The 18,643-nt window shown below is 45.8% G+C and overlaps 1 protein-coding gene across 1 annotated transcript in view; it reads left to right on the top strand.

Annotated features, from left to right (window-relative positions):
• RGS12 (regulator of G protein signaling 12) overlaps positions 1–18,643 on the top strand; it is a 331,188-nt gene that overhangs the window by 215,873 nt on the left and 96,672 nt on the right. Inside the window, exon 9 of the mRNA XM_030191139.1 lies at positions 18,322–18,472. Coding sequence (XP_030046999.1) covers positions 18,322–18,472 — 151 coding nt within the window. The remainder of the gene's footprint in view (positions 1–18,321; positions 18,473–18,643) is intronic.

Here is an 18,643-nt window from a genome sequence, read left to right on the forward strand (position 1 = left end):
AGAGAAAAGGAAGAAGCCAGACATGAGGAGGGACAGACACAGTAAAGAGATGCTGGACAGGAAGGGAGCATATAGATAGGGATGCAAATAGGTAATGCCGGAAAAGGAGGGGGAGATGTTCAAAGGGGCAATACTGCTCCTGGATGGAAGAGAAGAGAGGGAGGAAATGCTGCACATTGATGGAAAAAGAGAGGGGGGAAATGCTGCATATGGATGAAAGGGAAATGAAAGGAGAGGGAGGAACTGCTGCACATGGATGGAAGGGAAAGGGAAGAGAGAGGGTTAAAATGCTGCTCATTGATGGAAGGGAAGGGGGGGAAGAGAAGAGAGAGGAGGTGATGCCGCACATGGATAGAAGGGAAGAAAGAGGAAGGAGATTCTGTACATGGATGGAGGGGAAGGGAAGAGATGAAAGCCTAGGTAGATTTGAGAATTAGGCAGAAAAATAGTAGAAAGCAGAATATGAAAAGATCAGTGCCAAAGATGGATGTATGGTAAGAAGTGAAGAAGAAAGAAAGAAAGAAAATAAAAAATATACCGGAGGCCCTGCAGAGTTAAGAGCACAGACAGAGGAAAGCAGAATCAGAGACTGGGAAACAAGATGATTAGATTAATAGAATCACCAAACAACAAAAGGTAGGAGAAATATTTTATTTTCAGTTTAGTGATTAAATTATGTCAGTTACATCTGCTGTCTTTTTATTTTGTACAGTACAGGAGGAAATGCATCTCTTTTTCTATTTCTGTGGGGTTGCACTGTATGCAGAGTCTGGCATCTTAGGGTTCTAGTTTAATTGTTGTCTACACCAGTACTCAGTGCCTTAGCGAGGGCGGCTGACACCCGGGGCGGGTCGCCGCTGCGCACTCCCCCCCCCCCCGGGTGCAGCACGGCGCCCCCCCCTCTGGCGCGCACCCCCCCCCCCCCCGGAGCGCATTGTTACTTACTTTAGAAGCGAGGGGCGGGAGGGCCGATCCGCCCCTGAGTCCACGTCTCTGGGAGCTGCGTTGGCTCCATTGGTTCCTTGCTCTCTCTGCCCCGGAACAGGAAGTAACCTGTTCCGAGGCAGAGGGAGCAAGGAACCAACGGAGACGACACCCCCCCAGCGGCTTGCACCCGGGGCGGACCGCGCCCCCCCTTCCTACGCCACTGCCAGTACTTTTAGTTTGTGGTCACTTATCCTGTATTTGAAGAGGGGCTATCTGTGTACTGCATGTGTCACTGAGGTCAGGTGTTTTGGTGGGGAGGGATGTCAGCACATATTAATCGGTGTCATGGCCCCATATAGGAAGATGTTTACTCTCATTCACACTTTTTGGAACCAAAGTGGCTCCAACTTAAAAATTAACAAAGACCACTGTCTTAGGTGCATCAATTTGCATTTGTCTACATTGAGGCGCCAATTCTGTAAACTAGGGGCTAACATTTATGTGTGTTATCCATGTAAACATTAAGAATACTAGCATTTAAACATGTATGTGCTATCTAGAAACATAGAAATATGATGGCAGATAGTGGCCAAATGGCCCATCCAGTCTGCTCATCCTCAGTAATCATTAACTCCTCCTTTTCCTAAGGGATCCCACATGCCTGTCCCACACTTTCTTAAATTCTGACACAGTCCTTGTCTCCGTGACCTCCACTGGGAGGCTATTCCATGCATTCACCGCCCTTTCTGTGAAAGAGTATTTTCTTAGAGTCCTCCTAAGCCTATTTCCTCTTAACTTCACCCTATGCCCTCTCATTCCAGAGTTTCCCTTCATTTTGAGTAGAGAGGTGTTTGATTTCTATTGATAACCTTCATTTTGAAAAAGGCTCACCACCTGTATATTGACGCTACTGAGGTATTTAAACATCTCTGTCTTATCCCCTCTCTCCTGCCTCTCTTCCAGCATATACATGGTGAGGTTCCTAAGCATGTCCCTATATGTTTTATGACCGAGATGGCTTACCAGTTTTGTAGCCTCACTCTGGACCGACTCCATCCTGTTTATATCTTTCTGTAGGTACGGTCTCCAGAATTGCATTCAGTACTCTAAATGGGGCCTCACCAGAGACTTATACCTAAGTGATGATCTATAAACACTTGTTTATAGATTGTGTTTTTGCAAGGAAACAGAACTTAGGCGGGGCTCCAACTTTCACACTTAATTTATTGAATACTGTAAGTCAGGTATCTGCTACATTTAGGTGTTAAACACCAGCTCTGTGACTGGTGTAAATGCTCATGAATCGATACTCATTTAGGCTAGTATTCTTTAAAGAGACGTAGGTGTCTATGTTTGTTTTTCAGAATAGGTGCCTATAAGGCACCCTGTTATAGAATTACCTTTCACATTTCATCTGACATTTGAGTGCTTAGTCAATCAAAAAGAAAGGAATCAAAATCCTCCTGTAAAACTGTGCAAAGAAAAAAAGGAACAGAAGAAGCCAAACCCGCAGAGTCAGGATGATTTGATTTGATTTAATTTGATTTATTGCATTTGTACCCCACATTTTCCCTCCTGGGTAGGTTCAATGTGGCTTTGGTTTAAGTAAAACAGGTTACATAGTAGGATTCAAAAGTGAATTGCAGATTATTTAAAGTATAACAAGTTGCATGGTAAGGTTCCAGTTGGTAACAGATTATTTAGGTAATTTGGGCTACATAGTAAGACTCAGGAGTGGATTGTAGGTTACCTAAGGAAAATCATGTTGCATGATTGAAAGGACAGTGTATTGTCACGTGATTTGTGAGTGTTTAGTGTGTCTCTATCGTTAGCACGTGCTAAAGTTAGTGTTCCTACAGCGCGGCTTGGTAAACAGGGCCCTTAGTATATTCCATTAAAGAAACTGTCTTTAGAGGATTCATCTATTCAGATTCTCAAGTCTTCAGAAATTCTACAAAGTTCAGTGGAGGTGGATGTTGTACCCACAGGATTGATTATGACATTTGTATTAGTAATGGGCTAGGCCTGAGTGTTAAGGACTTTTTTTCGCAAGCAAAATGTCTCATTTTTAGGTTTGAAATCTTCTGTTTTCCATGATGTCTCTTAAGACCACAAAGGTTAAATGTAAGGAGTTCTTGGCTTTAAGGTCCATGGCTCTCTAAAAAATGTGGTTCTCAATTTTTTCCTTGTTTCCCCTGAAAGTGTGTTCTGAAACTTCAAGAGAGCAGATATATTTTTAGTCCCTGACTGTTAGAAGAAATTCCTTTCTGAAAATTACCTAACTTGATTCTGTACTTCAGATATGAATTGTTTCTTGACATAAGCTGCAGTGTATTTATTATAGTCCTCTTTTCTCTGGCATTTTTATTATAAACATTTCCTTTCAATTTTCTGTTTCTTCTTTTCTCTTCCAGTTGAGATCTAATAGTATCTCTCAAATTATATGCTTTATTTCCTCATTCTGATTTCTAGTATAATTTATCTTTTTCTTTTTGAGATTACTCATTTCAGTGTAAAATTATGAGCAATGTAAAATTTTTGAAATTTAAAATTAGAGAAGAAGAAAAAAAGGAAAGCCAGCACATAACTGATTATGTTTATAAGATCTGGCGCATACCTGGTTATGTGCCGACACATAATCAGTTATCTTTGCAATTTTAGAATCATAACCGGTTATATTCCCGATGCTGTCACAGTGTCCTGTTAACTTGCCAGTTTGGAATTTGGGGAGCAAAAAACTACTGAGGGATTAAGGAGACCCCCACTCCCCAGGTCCTCTAGTGCTCAATAGCAGCTGGTCAGAAAATCCTAAATGTGCTTGAGAGCAGGTATAACTCCTAATGTGGATCTTTTTAGGACAAAGATGTTTAACGTTCCTACTTTGGTATTTTTGGACTTGTGCTTGGACATAGGGGTGTCTTTCTCATTTCTTGATTTAGTCCCCTTCTTTGAAATAGGGACCGAACATTAATAAACTTACTACGCCCTTGTACCACTCAAAACATTCCCAGGCCATGCCCCTTTGCCACTACATGCACTTGGGTCTAATACGTGCATATCCCAGGCTTTGCAAAATGTAAGATAAATGTTTTTAAGTGCTGGTTTATAAATATTAAACTCGAATAGGGCTTCTAAAATGAGGGCCAAACTAACTATGTAGAGAGCTCTCCATATATATATATATATTCAGTGCATTGCTTATCTAGATAACAGCACTGAATAGATTAAAAAAAATACCCATTGTTGGATCTGAATATTGACCCATAAGGTTCTTAAGTATACTAACACACAGGTATTGAACAGTTCAACCCACGGTTTCTCTCTCTGTACAGGATTTAAGTCACAGTTTCCCAAACAGCAAAACTTCACAATTCTTGTTCATCCAACAACAGAGGCAGCTTTTGGACTCTTTATTCCCTCAGGATTGTTCCCATCTTGTGTATTGTCTATGAGGACTTGAGGATGATTGGAATGTAACTGCTTGAACTTCATGAAAATTTAAGAGGCTTCTCCCAACCAAACATGTGATGTGATCCTATTAGAATACTGTCTTCTGAGGATTGCAGTGGTAGACAGTTAATTAGCCTTGATGCATGTAATTACTCATTCATGGTCAAGTAAAAGCACTTCACTAGTCCTTGTGCTTTATATTCCACCCAGGCAAGTGACATGACAGTCTATCTCACATTGGAATGTTTTATTATAAACACTGGGGCTAGTAGGGGCTATCACTTAAAAAAGTACTGTCTATAGTTGATGATCTAGATAGAATTTATTCCTCCTATGTTCCCACAATTCAAGATAATATAGTTCAGAGCAAAACTGAGAAGAAATAAGTAGCCATTTTTTAAAGAATATAGTTTCAGTTGTGCACTGATATAACAATGCAAAGAAAAAACTGGTACTGCTTTTCCCCATCCCAGTATTTGCTGTATATTAGACTGTGTCTGAAGCACTCACTGTTGCTTGTTCTCTGGCTGTAAAAAATAAGTAAATTTAAAATGACATTTAGGGTCCCTTATACTACTACTCTGCAGTAAAAGGGGCCCTGAGCTAGTGGTGGTGGCCGTTTTTGCCACTCACCAGGGCCCCTTTCCCCGCAGCTGGTGAAAATAGTCAAAAATGAAATGGCTGTTCGGTAAGTTTGCACTTGCCGCATAGCTATTTCAGAGGAGAGCATTTACCGCCACCCACTGAGGTGGCCTTTAGTGCTCCTGTGCTAACCCAGCGGTAACCGGGCAGTACACGACGCTGCCCGATTACCGCCGGGCAACCCCCTGTGGAAATATTTTTTCAATATTTCTGCTAGGGACAGAAGTGGAACGTCTTCTGGCACCCATATTGGGCCGGCGGTAGTTCCTGGTTACCATGCGGCAACCCTTTAGTAAACGGGCCCCTTAACGAGTTGTTTTTTTCCAGAGCAAGATCTTTTGAGGTTTTTATGTGATCTTTGTAGTTTTGTGATACTTATTGGGCCAATGAAAAAAGATGATTCATTGTATTTGGATCATCAGATGTGGTTTATGTATGTGTTAAATAGTCTTCTTACTCTTTCAGTTGAAAGAACACCAGAGGTTGTTAAGAGTCTAAGGTGCAGTAGTACAGTCTATGTATAATAATCCAGAGGGAGATGAAAAAACGGACTTGCAGAGCTTTATATAGGGTGGCTAGACGTTGAAACGGTATCCTACATCTGATCATAGGTGTAAGGATCAATCTACCCCGTTTCCATCCTCTCTAGTTTTATCTTGTAAAGGCCTTTTATAAAATGACCTCGGAGGCTTAAGGATGTAAAAGCCTGCACAATGACAGGAGGATGTGCACTTTTATGTAACCCACATGTAGGCATGTTCTGGGAGGATCATGGGCATAGTAACAGTTTGCATGTGTATTTTACACACATTTATGCGTAATCCGGAGCAGACATAACTATCCACAGCTTCAGTCTAGCTGTGATTTTGGCCAGTTTATCCCTGCGACTTTTATTTTTAATGGTAATTCAGATTTGACACCCTCCTTGCTTCTTTTCTCCTCAGGATCAACCTTCCCTAGTTCTCTGCTCTTCAGCTTATTTTAAACTCCTCCCTGGGCTTGAAACCTCTCCCCTCCCCTTCAGCTTTCTCTACCTGCTGTCCAGAGTTGACATGCCCCAGCTAGCTTTTTTTCTCTCTGTGCCTCAACCCACAGCAAGATCCCCAGTTTTATCCCCCCCTCCTCCACATCAGGCACCCATACATCGGCCCTCTTTATGTTCCTCCAATCAGGTGTACATCCTTAGCTCTCTGTCTGCATCCCCTACTGCACCAGATACAACCATCCCTTTTTTCTTTCTATACACTCTCACACATTCCCAAGTCTCTTCACCCCAACTCCCCTGCCCTCTCTCAAATACCAACCCCTCTGCGAATATCTACATTCACACCCCTCCAGATCTTTTTGTCAGTCTATCCCCCTCTGGCCGCACCACCCTTCCCCCCACTTTGACCTCTCTGTGCCATACTGATTGGGACAAGTGGTGGAGAGCGGCTGCATTTTGAGCCCTCGTTTCTCCTCTTCCCCTACTGACCAGGGCCAAGCGCTGAATTTAAACCATGGGCTATGTGGTGTTCTGCACAGTTCAAACCAGAACAGTCAGAGGTAGGGTGACAGAAGAGAAGGATGTAGAAGAGGGCAGCTGTGTCAGCTGGCTCCTGTTCCCTGCACTGGAGCGGCATTCTACACGATTTCTGCATTGTTCAGTAGAACAGAATTTTCCCAGGAGTAGTAATATATAGTTTCAGCCTCTGGACTCAGGGTGGGAGGTCTGAATAGTGACCAATTCAAAGGCAATTTTACATCTTTATTTCTTCTGATTCCGGTACTTTTGCAACCAAGAATATCACTTTGTAACATGCATTTTGCATTGCATTTAGCTCACACCTTTTTCCAAGGCGAGTTACATTGACTAGTAATCTACATTTCTTCTGAAATTTAGCTCTGAGGAGGCGATTATAGAACTTGGCACCAAGATGTAGGTGCCACAATGGAATGCACTTAGTGCCAATTCTATAATGACACCTAGGCCATTACTTCATTTATTGTATTTATGTTCATATCTGGCCATTTTGCTGCTGTTATACTGTTAACAAAATTTTAAGTTCTGTGTTAAGCTGTACCTGCTGTACACTGCCTGGGGTGAATCTCCTCATAAAGATGATTAATAAATCCCAATAAATAAATTTAAAAAATTGTAGATTCCTTGTCATCACACAGATGCAGCCATTACAGATGGGTTGTGTCCATCAACCAGCAGAGGGAGATAGAGAGCACACTTTTTCAGTGCCTCATACCAGCTTGCTCCACTGCCTCTCTTCAGTATTCTCTATCTCCCCTAGCAGAGTGGCTGCAGCTTCTCCGAGCTCCATCTAAAATCTGCCTGGAGGTTGCTCCTGTGCTTTTGCCAGTTGTTAGCAGGGGTGTTGGAGGCTATAGCAGCTTCACTTTAAAGGCACATAGGTTCGCCCTTTCCCTGCCTTACCCATACCTCCGTGGATGTGGACACATTGCTTAGCTTTCCCTGGCCTTCCCCACCAACAGTGGATGCAGGCACATAGGTTCGCCCTTTCCCTGCCTTTCCCACTCACCTGACCCTCCGGAGTTCTATTTACCTCTGCTTTACTCACAGCGTTAAAAAAAAAAAATAAAAAATAAGGGAACAGAGGTTTTTCCTTACCTTTTTCTGTGGGACTGGAGCTGTGATACTCGGTCCAGTGAGGTAAGAGTGTTTACTGACTCCTCCGGGGTGGGCCCGCGATTGGGGCGATTTGGCGTGAACCGCCATTTTGAATTTTACCACCGTTTTCGGCGATGGCTGCGGAGACAGTAAAGCGCTGTTCCAAGTGTGGCAAGCGCAGATCAGCAGTGGGGCTCTATAAATCGTGCTGTACAGACATTAGAGCCGGCCCGAGCATGGCGAGCGACGATTCTTCGTGCTCTGAGCTGGCAGCGGACGCCATTTTGAATTTACCACATGGCGCGACCTCCGCTGAGACGGAGAGTCCTGAGCCTGGGGGGGAGGCCTCGGAGTGAGGCTGATATGAGAGCTACTAGCCCCGGCAGAGATCCGGGTGCCCAGGGTGAGTTTTTCTCCCCTGATTTTGTCTTATTAATGCATAAAGCATACATGCTTAAAAGAGCTCTCCCACAAAGCCCTGCAGGGGCCTCTTCTAATGCTCCCCCGGTGGATTCTAGCCTGGGTATGCCCTCTGAGGCGTTATTCCCTGATAATTGGCAGAATATGAAGCGCAGAAGGGCTCTTCCCCCTTCAGAGAGTGCTGCACCTCCATTTTCCCCCCCCGTGGTCGGGCTGCAAGGATTTGGAGGACTCTGGTAGGCCTTCATGGTCTGAGGAGCCAGAGTCTGGTGCAGAAGTGACTCAAGATCTGGACGATCCCTCCGCGGTGAGGATTTTCCACCGTGATGAGCTGCCAGCGCTTATTTCTGATTCCCTGCAGACTCTCTCTATTGAGGACCCTGCCAGTAGCACAGCCTCCTCTGTGAATCCTAGGATGGCTAGTACCAAAAGGCCTGCTCGAGCCTTTCCTTTGCATGACTCCATCCAAGAGCTTATTTCGGCTCAATGGGCTGACCCCGAGGGACCTTTGAAAGTTTCCAGGGCTATGGGGCAATTATACCCTCTGAGTGAGGAGCATATGGCTCGCTTTGCTATGCCTAAAGTGGTTGCCCTAGTCACAGCTGTGACAAAGAGAACTACCCTCCCTGTTGAAGGAGGTGTTGCCCTGAAGGATATTCAAGACCGTAGACTGGAATCAGCACTTAAACGGTCATTTGAAATTGCAGGTCTCACTGTTCGGGCGTCTGCATGCAGTTGTTATGCTGCTAGAGCCTGCCTGGCTTGGTTGCAACAGGCAGTGGAACAGCCCGGTGATGGAGCGGAGCCCTTTTCAGATGTGGCTCCGCGGATGGAGTCGGCCTTGTCCTTTCTTGCCTACGCCCTTTATGATATTGTCAGAGCTTCGGCTAAACACATGGCATTTGGCTATGGCCTCTAAGCAAAGGTTGGTGAAGTTGCCCTTTCAAGGCTTTCTCCTGTTTGGTGAGGAGTTGGAGAAAATTGTGAAGGGCCTGGGTGAGGCTAAACCCCAGCGCTTGCCCGAAGATAGGCCTCGGCCTTCCTTTAAGGGTGCGGCGGTCCACTCCTCTTACACACCTCGCTTCCGTGAAGCTCGAAGGTACCACCCGGGGCGTCCTGCTGGGTTCACTTTTCGTGCCCGTTTTCAGCAGAGGAACTCCTTTCGCTCGGACAAACGTTCCACAGCCACTGGCTCAAGACCTGGAGTTCAGGGGCGACCCTCTCAATGATGGTGCGCCGGTCCTCTCCTCGAGTCCTGTCATCGGAGGACGTCTTTCCCTCTTTGCCGAGGAGTGGGCCAACATTTCCTCAGATCAGTGGGTCTTGGACCTGATCAGAGACATTCAGAATAGAATTCGATGCCCCTGTAAGAGACGTGTTTGTGGAGTCCCGATGCGGTTCTGCCGCCAAACGGCGGTGGTAGAGAAGACTTTGCAAGGTCTGATTCAGATAGGGGCCGTGAACACGGCTGCGGCTGCTACTCCATCTCTTTGTGGTGCCGTGAAAATGAGGGTCTTTTCGCTCTATTCTGGACTTACAAGAATTAAACAAGTCCCTGAGAGTGCTGCATTTTCACATAGAAACCCTGCGCTCCGTCATTGCGGCGGTACAGCCAGGAGAGTTTCTCACGTCTCTGGACCTGAAAGAAGCTTACTTGCACATACCAATTTGGCCCCCGCACCAGAAGTTTCTGAGGTTTGCGGTGATGGGAAAGCATTTCCAGTTCCGGGCCTTGCCTTTTGGCCTCGCCACAGCTCCCCGCACCTTTTCGAAGGTTATGGTGGTAGTAGCTGCCTTTCTAAGGCGAGAGGGTATTCGGGTTCACCCGTACCTGGACGACTGGCTCATTCGAGCAAACTCTGCTGCAGAGAGTCAGCATTTCACAGCCAGAGTGGTCTCAGTACTTCAATCTCTGGGCTGGGTCGTCAATTTGGCCAAAAGTCACCTGACCCCCTCGCAGTTTCTAGAATATTTGGGGGCCAGGTTCGACACAGCCTCGGGGTATGTGTACCTACCTGAGCAAAGGCAGTGCAAGCTTCAGAATCAGGTCCGTCTGCTCCTGAGGGTGCCCCGCCCGCGAGCTTGGGACATTGTCCAGCTGCTTGGATCGATGACGGCCACCATGGAACTGGTGCCCTGGGCGAGAGAGCACCTGAGACCTCTACAGTATGCTCTACTCCAAAGATGGTCTCCAGTATCTCAGGATTATCAATGCAGACTCTCTTGGCTCCCTGCGGCCCGACTCAGTATGGAGTGGTGGCTCTCAGACAGCATGCTGCGGCGAGGAATGCCGCTGGCGCTCCCCGATTGGTGCCTAGTGGTGACAGATGCCAGCCTGAAAGGCTGGGGCGCACATTGCAAGGGGAAGCATGCCCAGGGCCTATGGACACCCGAGGAGTCGGAGTGGTCCATCAACCGCCTAGAGTTGAAAGCTGTGTTTCAGGCGCTTCTGGCCTTTCAAGTGACCCTGGAAGGATTGGCTGTCAGAGTGATGTCGGACAACACGACAGCAGTGGCCTACATAAATCGACAAGGCGGCACTCAGTGCAGAGCTCTAGCCGCGCAGGCCGAACAAATTTGCCACTGGGCTGAGCTGCATCTACAGTTTCTGTCGGCAGCTCACATTGCAGGTCAGAGCAACGTGCAAGCCGATTATCTAAGCAGGCATCAGATCGATCCAGCGGAGTGGGAACTTGCAGACGAAGTATTCCTGCAGATATGTGCCAAGTGGGGCAAGCCCGTGATGGATCTAATGGCGACAAGCATCAATGCCAAAGTCCCATGCTTTTTCAGCAGACGGAGAGATCCTCACTCGGCGGAGTTGGATGCCTTGGCTCAACCCTGGCCTCCGGGCCTACTGTATGTGCTCCCTCTGTGGCCCATGTTAGGGCGAGTGCTCCTGCAGATTTGGCTGCATCCAGGAGAAGTGGTTCTCGTCGCCCCGGATTGGCCCAGGAGGCCTTGGTATGCGGACCTCCGAAAGATGCTCGTAGAGGATCCCCTTCAGTTACCTCTGGTTCCCAACCTGTTGTCACAGGGTCCGGTGACCATGGAGGACGCTGGCCGATTTGATCTTATGGCCTGGCGATTGAGAGGGCGCAATTGAGAGACAAAGGCTATTCCAATAAAGTAATTACCACTCTCCTGCAAGCCCGCAAGCGTTCCACTTCCGTGGCTTATGCCAGGATTTGGCGCCAGTTTGAAGTCTGGTGTGCTTCCAAAGACATGACACCCCTGCGGGCTCCTGTCTCGCCGATTCTGGACTTTTTGCAGGATGGTGTACAAAAAGGCTTGGCCTATAATTCCCTGCGGGTGCAAGTGGCAGCATTGGCCTCCCTGCGTGGCAAGGTTGAAGGCGTGTCTTTAGCTGCTCATCCAGATGTGGCACGGTTCTTAGAGGGGTGCTTCGGCTCCGTCCTCCCGTGCGTGCACCTTGTCCATCTTGGAACCTGGGGCTGGTGCTGAAAGCCCTTCAGGGTGCTCCCTTTGAACCGCTTCGGCGTGCTTCAGAGACAGATTTGACACTGAAGGCCATCTTTTTAGTGGCCATTACTTCGGCGAGACGGGTGTCAGAGCTCCAGGCGCTGTCCTGTAGAGACCCTTTTCTTCAATTTTCAGAGTCCGGGGTCACGGTTCGGACCGTGCCTTCCTTCTTGCCTAAGGTGGTTTCAGCGTTTCACCTAAACCAACCTAATTTCTTGCCCTCCTTTGTCAAGGAGGAGTTTCCAGAATCTTTTGGGCAATTTTACCTGTTGGACGTGCGCAGGACTCTGCTGCAGTATGTGCGAGTTACTACCTCTTTCAGGACCTCTGATCATCTGTTTGTTTTGCTATCAGGTCCTCGCAGAGGGTCTCCAGCGTCTAAAGCCACTATTGCCCGCTGGCTCAAAGAATCTATCTTTTCAGCTTATTTGCTTGCCGGCCGGCCTCCACCTGATGCCTTTAAGGCGCATTCCACTAGAGGAATTTCCTCTTCTTGGGCTGAAACTGGAGCACTCTCTCTTCAAGAGATTTGTAGTGCAGCAACATGGGCTTCTAAGCTCTTTTGCCCGACATTACAGGCTGGATGTGGCTGCCAGGAGGGACGCACATTTTGGAGCGCAAGTACTGGCGCGTGGTGTGGCTTGTTCCCACCCTATCTAGGGATTGCTTTGATACATCCCATCTGTAATGGCTGCATCTGCTTGATGACAAGGAAGGGAAAATTAGGTTCTTACCGTGATAATTTTCTTTCCTTTAGTCATAGCAGATGCAGCCATGATCCCTCCCTGTCTGATTGCTATCTGCTGTAAATCTATTTCAGGTTCTGTTCATGTTTCCTGGAGATTCCGTCCTTGGGAGAAAGTCGGAAAACAGTCTTCAGGATTCTTGTTCAATTAAAGGAGGATGACTTAATTCCCTCCAGTTTCATGTTTTGGAGGATGAGTTTATTCCCTCCGCGAGGATGAGTTTATTCCCTCCAGTTATGTCTCAGTGGAGGATGAGTTTATGCCCTCAGGGAGGATGTTTCATTCCCTCCATTCTGAGTTAATGCCCTTTGTTGTAGGGCCATCGTTCGCTGTGAGGAAAACTCATGTTATTCCCATTGCGGTTTGCCATACTGCTTTGGAAGCTTCAAATACTGAAGAGAGGCAGTGGAGCAAGCTGGTATGAGGCACTGAAAAAGTGTGCTCTCTATCTCCCTCTGCTGGTTGATGGACACAACCCATCTGTAATGGCTGCATCTGCTATGACTAAAGGAAAGAAAATTATCACGGTAAGAACCTAATTTTCCCATATTAGTGCAAAGCCGTCTTTCTGAGCTAAAATTTAAGTGCATCCACTTATGACAGGTCAATGGCTGTCATAAATTGGCACGTCTAAAAGCACCATGCAGAATCCATAAATAACAGTATTCTGTAAATTGCACATATCGCTTGGCAAGCCATTTGTGCTCTGCGCACATGTATGCCTCTGATGTGTAAAAGGGTTTTTAGTCTATAACAGCCAAAACAAAAGAGTAGGGGGTGGACCAGAGAATCTCATCAGCCAATGGTGGGTTGAAGTGACTTTATTCATCACCAGATATGTATGTGACCCGACACGGGGCTGTTTTTCAACGTGGGGGTTTTCTTACCCTGATCTGTTGGTTGCTGTTTAGTCTATAACATACATGTGCACTTGGCACCTAACATTAGGTACCAAGTTATAGAATAAGGGGGTATTTCTTGTTTAACAGTTTCCAGTTTGTCCTTACTAATTGTTATGGAATCTTTAAGAAAGCAGTATTGGCAGCAATCCAAAAGTGGATTCAGTGTTTGCCTTATTAAGCATTACACCCAGACTGAGGCACTTTGCCAAGTTTGGTCATCTAATCCTGGATACTGCATTGAACATAATTGAGGGGAAACGAAATCATTGGCTGCCCTTCATACAATAAATTGTTAAGGAGCCAGAACTTACCTGGCTTTTTTTTTTTAGTTCCCAGAGGTGACACAATTATATGTTTTGATAATATATAGACTTTCAGCCATGTTACAGGAGGCAATCCCAGGGATCTGTGTAGGGGAGGAAAAATACTTACATAAATTGCATTTTCAAAGTGCTCCCTTTTATTACTGAACTAGGAAAAAATGCCCGTTTCTGAGCGGAATGAAACGGGCGCTAGCAAGGGGCCCCCTCCCTCCGTCCCTCAAAGCTACTTGCCTTGTTCGCTGTGGGCCGTTTAGGCCCTTGAGTGTCAATAGCTCCGCCCTGGACGTCATGACGTTTTGACGCAAGGGCGGTGCAGAGACTTCAGGGCACACCGGATATCTCGGGCGCCTCAACTTCCGTGGAGGCTTCAGAACGTTGGGGTTGCCGTTTATATATATAGATATCGGTGGTCAGATTTCCCTGGTGTGCTTTTTTATTGTTTTACTCATTAATATCTTTTATCTCTAATGTACTGTAAATGTATCACCGCTGTGGCACATATGCCACAATGCTTTCGGTGTGTCATTTTTTATTTTATTTTATTTTATTTATTTATTAATTTCAAATTAAATTGACACATAAATTTTTACATTGTCATGAAATACAGCATCATAATGTTATATAAAGTATATGGATACAGCTCAAATATAAAGGGAAGAGAAAAAAAAAAAAAGAAAAATTTTTCTTTCCCCCTACCAACTAACTTTTTTTTTTTTTTTCACGATCAGTATCCACTAAACTATTAATCTGTAACATTCAGTTATATTGCTTCCTTAGACCACATATAGAGGAGGGGGATGGGCAAACATATTAGAGAAGTTACTTATTATATTCAATTTCAAGAAGAACTGATGCAATCCCAAACTCATATCATAACAGGCTTTTTAGAATCTAAGAAGACTCTCAATTGGTCAGGCGAAAAAAAGACATATTTTGTTGAACCTAACCGAACTATACATTTACATGGATAGGCCAGCAGGAAAGATCCTCCCAAGTCCAAAGTTTTTTGTTTAATTCCAGAAAAGGTTTTCTTCTCTGTTGAGTAGTTTTAGTAACATCTTGAAACATCCAAACCTTGGCTCCCGCAAATAGAGTAACTGAATTCCAAAAATAATTCGGTGTGTCATTTGTGACAAGGAAAAGGTGTCCAAGTTTGGAAAGGTACTTCATCAGAGGAGATTGCCACATGAACATCCCATGCAATGCATTTTGTACTTCTTCAGTGATTATCTCTCTGATTCTGTTTAAACATTGTTCTTAGTAATATACAAAAGTTGAGAAAAATAGAGAATCTTTAGTAAATTGATTTCTTGCGGTTCAAAGTACACATGGTGTCTGAATTTGGCCCAAACATACAAAAGAATTAAGTAGTCAAATACTGATTCTCCTTTATTGTAAAGTAAATAAGCAAGGTAACAAAAGCCACAAAAATCTCAAAGACACGGGCCTTGTTGTGGCGAGAATGCCTTCCTCAGGAGTCCATAAACAACCTTTGGTGTCCTTCCAAAAAATGCTGTAGCCAAATTGGTATGAAAATTGGAGGGATACCAAATTTCTTTTTAGAAGCTTTGGAGATACGTGCTCTTTTTATCAACCATCACATATATGCTTCTCTCCTTGCTGATTCTCACACTGTTATCATTGGAATTTTTGATACCAGTTTGACTACCTTATTTTTTGGAAGGACACCAAATGTTTTTTTATGGAATCCTCAGGAGGGCACTCTCGCCGAAACATGGCCCATATTGAGTCTGTGGCTACCTATTCTTTGTGACTTTTGTTACCTTGCTTGTTACTTTATAATAGAGAATCAGTGTTGGACTACTTAATTCATCTGTCTGGTTATTCCCACTGCTCTTTGGATTTCCAATTTGGTGCTCTGTGGGACCTCTTTTGATTCTTCTCTTGTGTAAAATTGCAAGAGGACCTTACAAGTCTGGGAGACTGGGCATCCAAATGGCAGGTGATATTTAATGTGAGCAAGTGCAAAGTGATGCATGTGGGGAAAGAGGAACCCAAACTATAACTATGTGATGCAAGGCTCCACATTGGGAGTCACCACCCAGGAAAAGGATCTCGTTAGGGCAATTGGCAATAGGGGTTAAAAAAGGTTTGGATAATTTCCTAAAAGAAAAGTCCATAAGCCATTGTTAAGATGGACTTAGGAAAAGCCACTGCTTATTTCTAGGATAAGCAGCATAAAATCTGTTTTACTGTTTTGGGATCTTGCCAGGTACATGTGACCTAGATTGACCACTGTGGGATATTGGGCTTGATGGACTTTCGGTCTCTCCCAGTATGGCATATTCTTATGCTAACTGATCAGTGTGTGGTTAGCATGTGAACCCTTACCACCTACAAAATAGGTGATGGTAAGGGCAAGGCCACGTGCTAATGTTATATCACAGAAAAACAAGGTGATTACAACAGAATGGCATAAATTCTTACATACAAACAAGGCACCAAAGGAGATACTGCATCAAAATAGGTATTTATGGGGCATAGGACCTCTTACAGTGCACAGCTGTTTAAAGTCCGCACCTCACCATAGAGAGAGTCTTATCATAAGCAGAAACTCCTTGGTCCTCTACAAGTTAAATGTCCATTTATGAATGTACTAGCCGTTAAGTCCGTTAAAACGGGCGAGTATTGGTATGTTCTATTTTGATGTCTAACTCCCTCCTTCCCTGCCAGCTCCAAGGCCCCCCTCCTTCCCTCCCAGCTCCAAGGCCCCCCTCTGTCCATCCTTCCCAGCTCCAAGGCCCCCCTCCTTCTGACCTCCCATGTCCAGCATCCTCCCTCCTTCCCTGCCAGCTCCAAGGCCCCCTGTCCCTCCCTCCCAGCTCCAAGGCCCCCTCCCCTCCCAGCGCCAAGGCCCAAGTTCCAAGGCCCCCCCTCCCTCTAAGCTCCAAGGCCGCCCCCTCCTCCCTCCCAGCTGCAACGCCCCCTCCGTCCCTCCCTCCCAGCCAGCTCCAAGGCCCCCCTCCCTCCCAGCTCCAAGGCTCCCTTCCGTCCATCCCTCCCAGCTCCAAGGCCCCTCTCCTTCTTAGACCTCCCATGTCCAGCATTTCTCCTGCCCTCCCCTCCCCCCCTGAGGTCACCGCCGCCCCCCCCCCACCCGGGCCGGGTCCTCTCCTCTCCATTAAACGTACAGCGCCTCACCTCCAAAACTGCAGCAGGCAGATTGTCTCCCGTCGGCCTTTCTTCCCTGCCTTTGTCCCGCCCTCGTGTGATGTAACGTCGGTGAGGGTGGGACACAGGCAGGGAAGGAAGGCCGACGGGAGCTGATCTGCCTGCTGCGGTTTCAGTGCTGTAAGCTGAATGGAGAAGAGAGGGCCCGGGTGGAGGGGGGCTGGCGGCGACCTCGGGGGGGGGGAGCGGTAGCGACCTCGGCGGTTCCCTCCCTCCCATTCCGTGTGGTGCACTCCTCAGCGCAGTTTCCCTCTCTGTTCCGTCCTCTGACGTCATCACGTCTTGACGCGGGGGCGGGACAGAGAGGGAAGTCTCTACTGCGCATTTGCAGATGAGTCTGTCACTTGCCATTTATATGTTTGATATTTATTTCAACTCATATAATCTTTGAAAAAGAAAAACATTAAAATTGACTATGACCACTTATCTTTCTCCAAGCAAAACTCCAGCGCTGGACAACTTAACGTTTTAGTGCTGCTTTGTAAAAGGGCCTATTAGTAATGGGGAAACTCAGGACAATTTTCACAATGATTAAACCAGAGGTTTATGTGGTTAGAATGCCCTGGTTAAAAATTCTTCCTTTTAGAGCGGCTAAAAATATGCACGGTCTTTCACAAGACACATATACTTTTAGCTGGATTAAAAAAGGACATTCCTGGAGCTGTAATTAGTTTGGGGAAGTAAACAGAGGTACATTTGCTTTTTTAAATGTATGCATGCTCTTATCCCCTGAACAGGTACAATGTTTGCTTACGTTTTGTACATGTGCACTTTCTAAGCAGTTTCCCTTGAAAAGTAGCTACAAAATATCTAGTCAATATTCAGCCCTTGGCCATCAATGTTTATTTAAATGCCAGAGGCAGAATTAACCCTGGATTATTCAGTGCCAGAGCTTATGCAGGTCTCGGCCGTTATTCAGTCTTGTGGGCCCAGGCTGAATTAGCCTGGACCCACATAATATTCAAAAGGTGCCTTTGTCCCTCTGATTCACCCTTCTATCCCCCATCCCTGGCAAGATCCTTACCCCCTTCCAACCCTCCATCCACTCAGGATAGCCTCCCCTCCCCAAACCTACCTGGAGTCCCTGGTGGTCCAGTAGGGGTAATGGGAGCAGGAGTGAGTGGAGTTTGCTCCTGCCCCCATCACCTGGGGAGTGGTCTCGGTCAGCCCTTATTATTCCCTCGAGGGGAGTTGGGAAAGAGGGAGAATGATCGTAAATGGAGGTGCTTATGTGCTTCTGGGGGAGTAGGAGGAGGGATTGGGTGCTTGTGTGCTTCCTCCCTCTCCTGGCTGTTTAATTCAATTTAAATATCGGGTCCAGTGTGTTTACAAATGTGTGTGTGTGTAACCCCGCAGGGTGTTCATAATTGTCTTCTTTTTTGGACTGAGGGCCTCATTAGGCAACCCAGTTAGAGAGAGAAGTCAATGAGGGTTTAGGGGAAATCTGAGAAGTGGTGAAAGAGGATAGAGGTATCGCTCTTTGAGCTTGAGAAGTTCTGGGCCAGTTATTGCTCTCAATCTGTGGTTTATCCACGTCCAGATTTTTTTTTAAAGAGTACCGTATAATAAGTACTTTATTCAGATTTCTTTAAACTAGCATTCTTTGTGTGTTACAGCTAAGTAATAAAACAAAGTCAGGAAGATCTCTCAATGAAGAATTGGGAGAGGATGATGCTGAGAAGAAAAAGAAAGGGACAATCTTTTCCTGGTCAAGAAGCAAGAGCATGGGAAAATCGCAGAAAAAAGAAAGCTGTGACTTTCAGAATGGTTGGTACAGAAGTGTGTAATAACTGTACTGCAGGATGATAAATAGCATGGGATTACATTTTCTTTCTTGAGCAGATATTGATCTGATTGCCTCATATATGTAAATGTGAATTGTTAATCAACAAAAGATTAGAATGGGGACAAAATATCACAACTTGTAACATTGATGGA

This window comes from Microcaecilia unicolor, chromosome 2 (assembly GCF_901765095.1).
Source record: "Microcaecilia unicolor chromosome 2, aMicUni1.1, whole genome shotgun sequence".
Classification (NCBI taxonomy): Eukaryota; Metazoa; Chordata; class Amphibia; order Gymnophiona; family Siphonopidae; genus Microcaecilia; species Microcaecilia unicolor.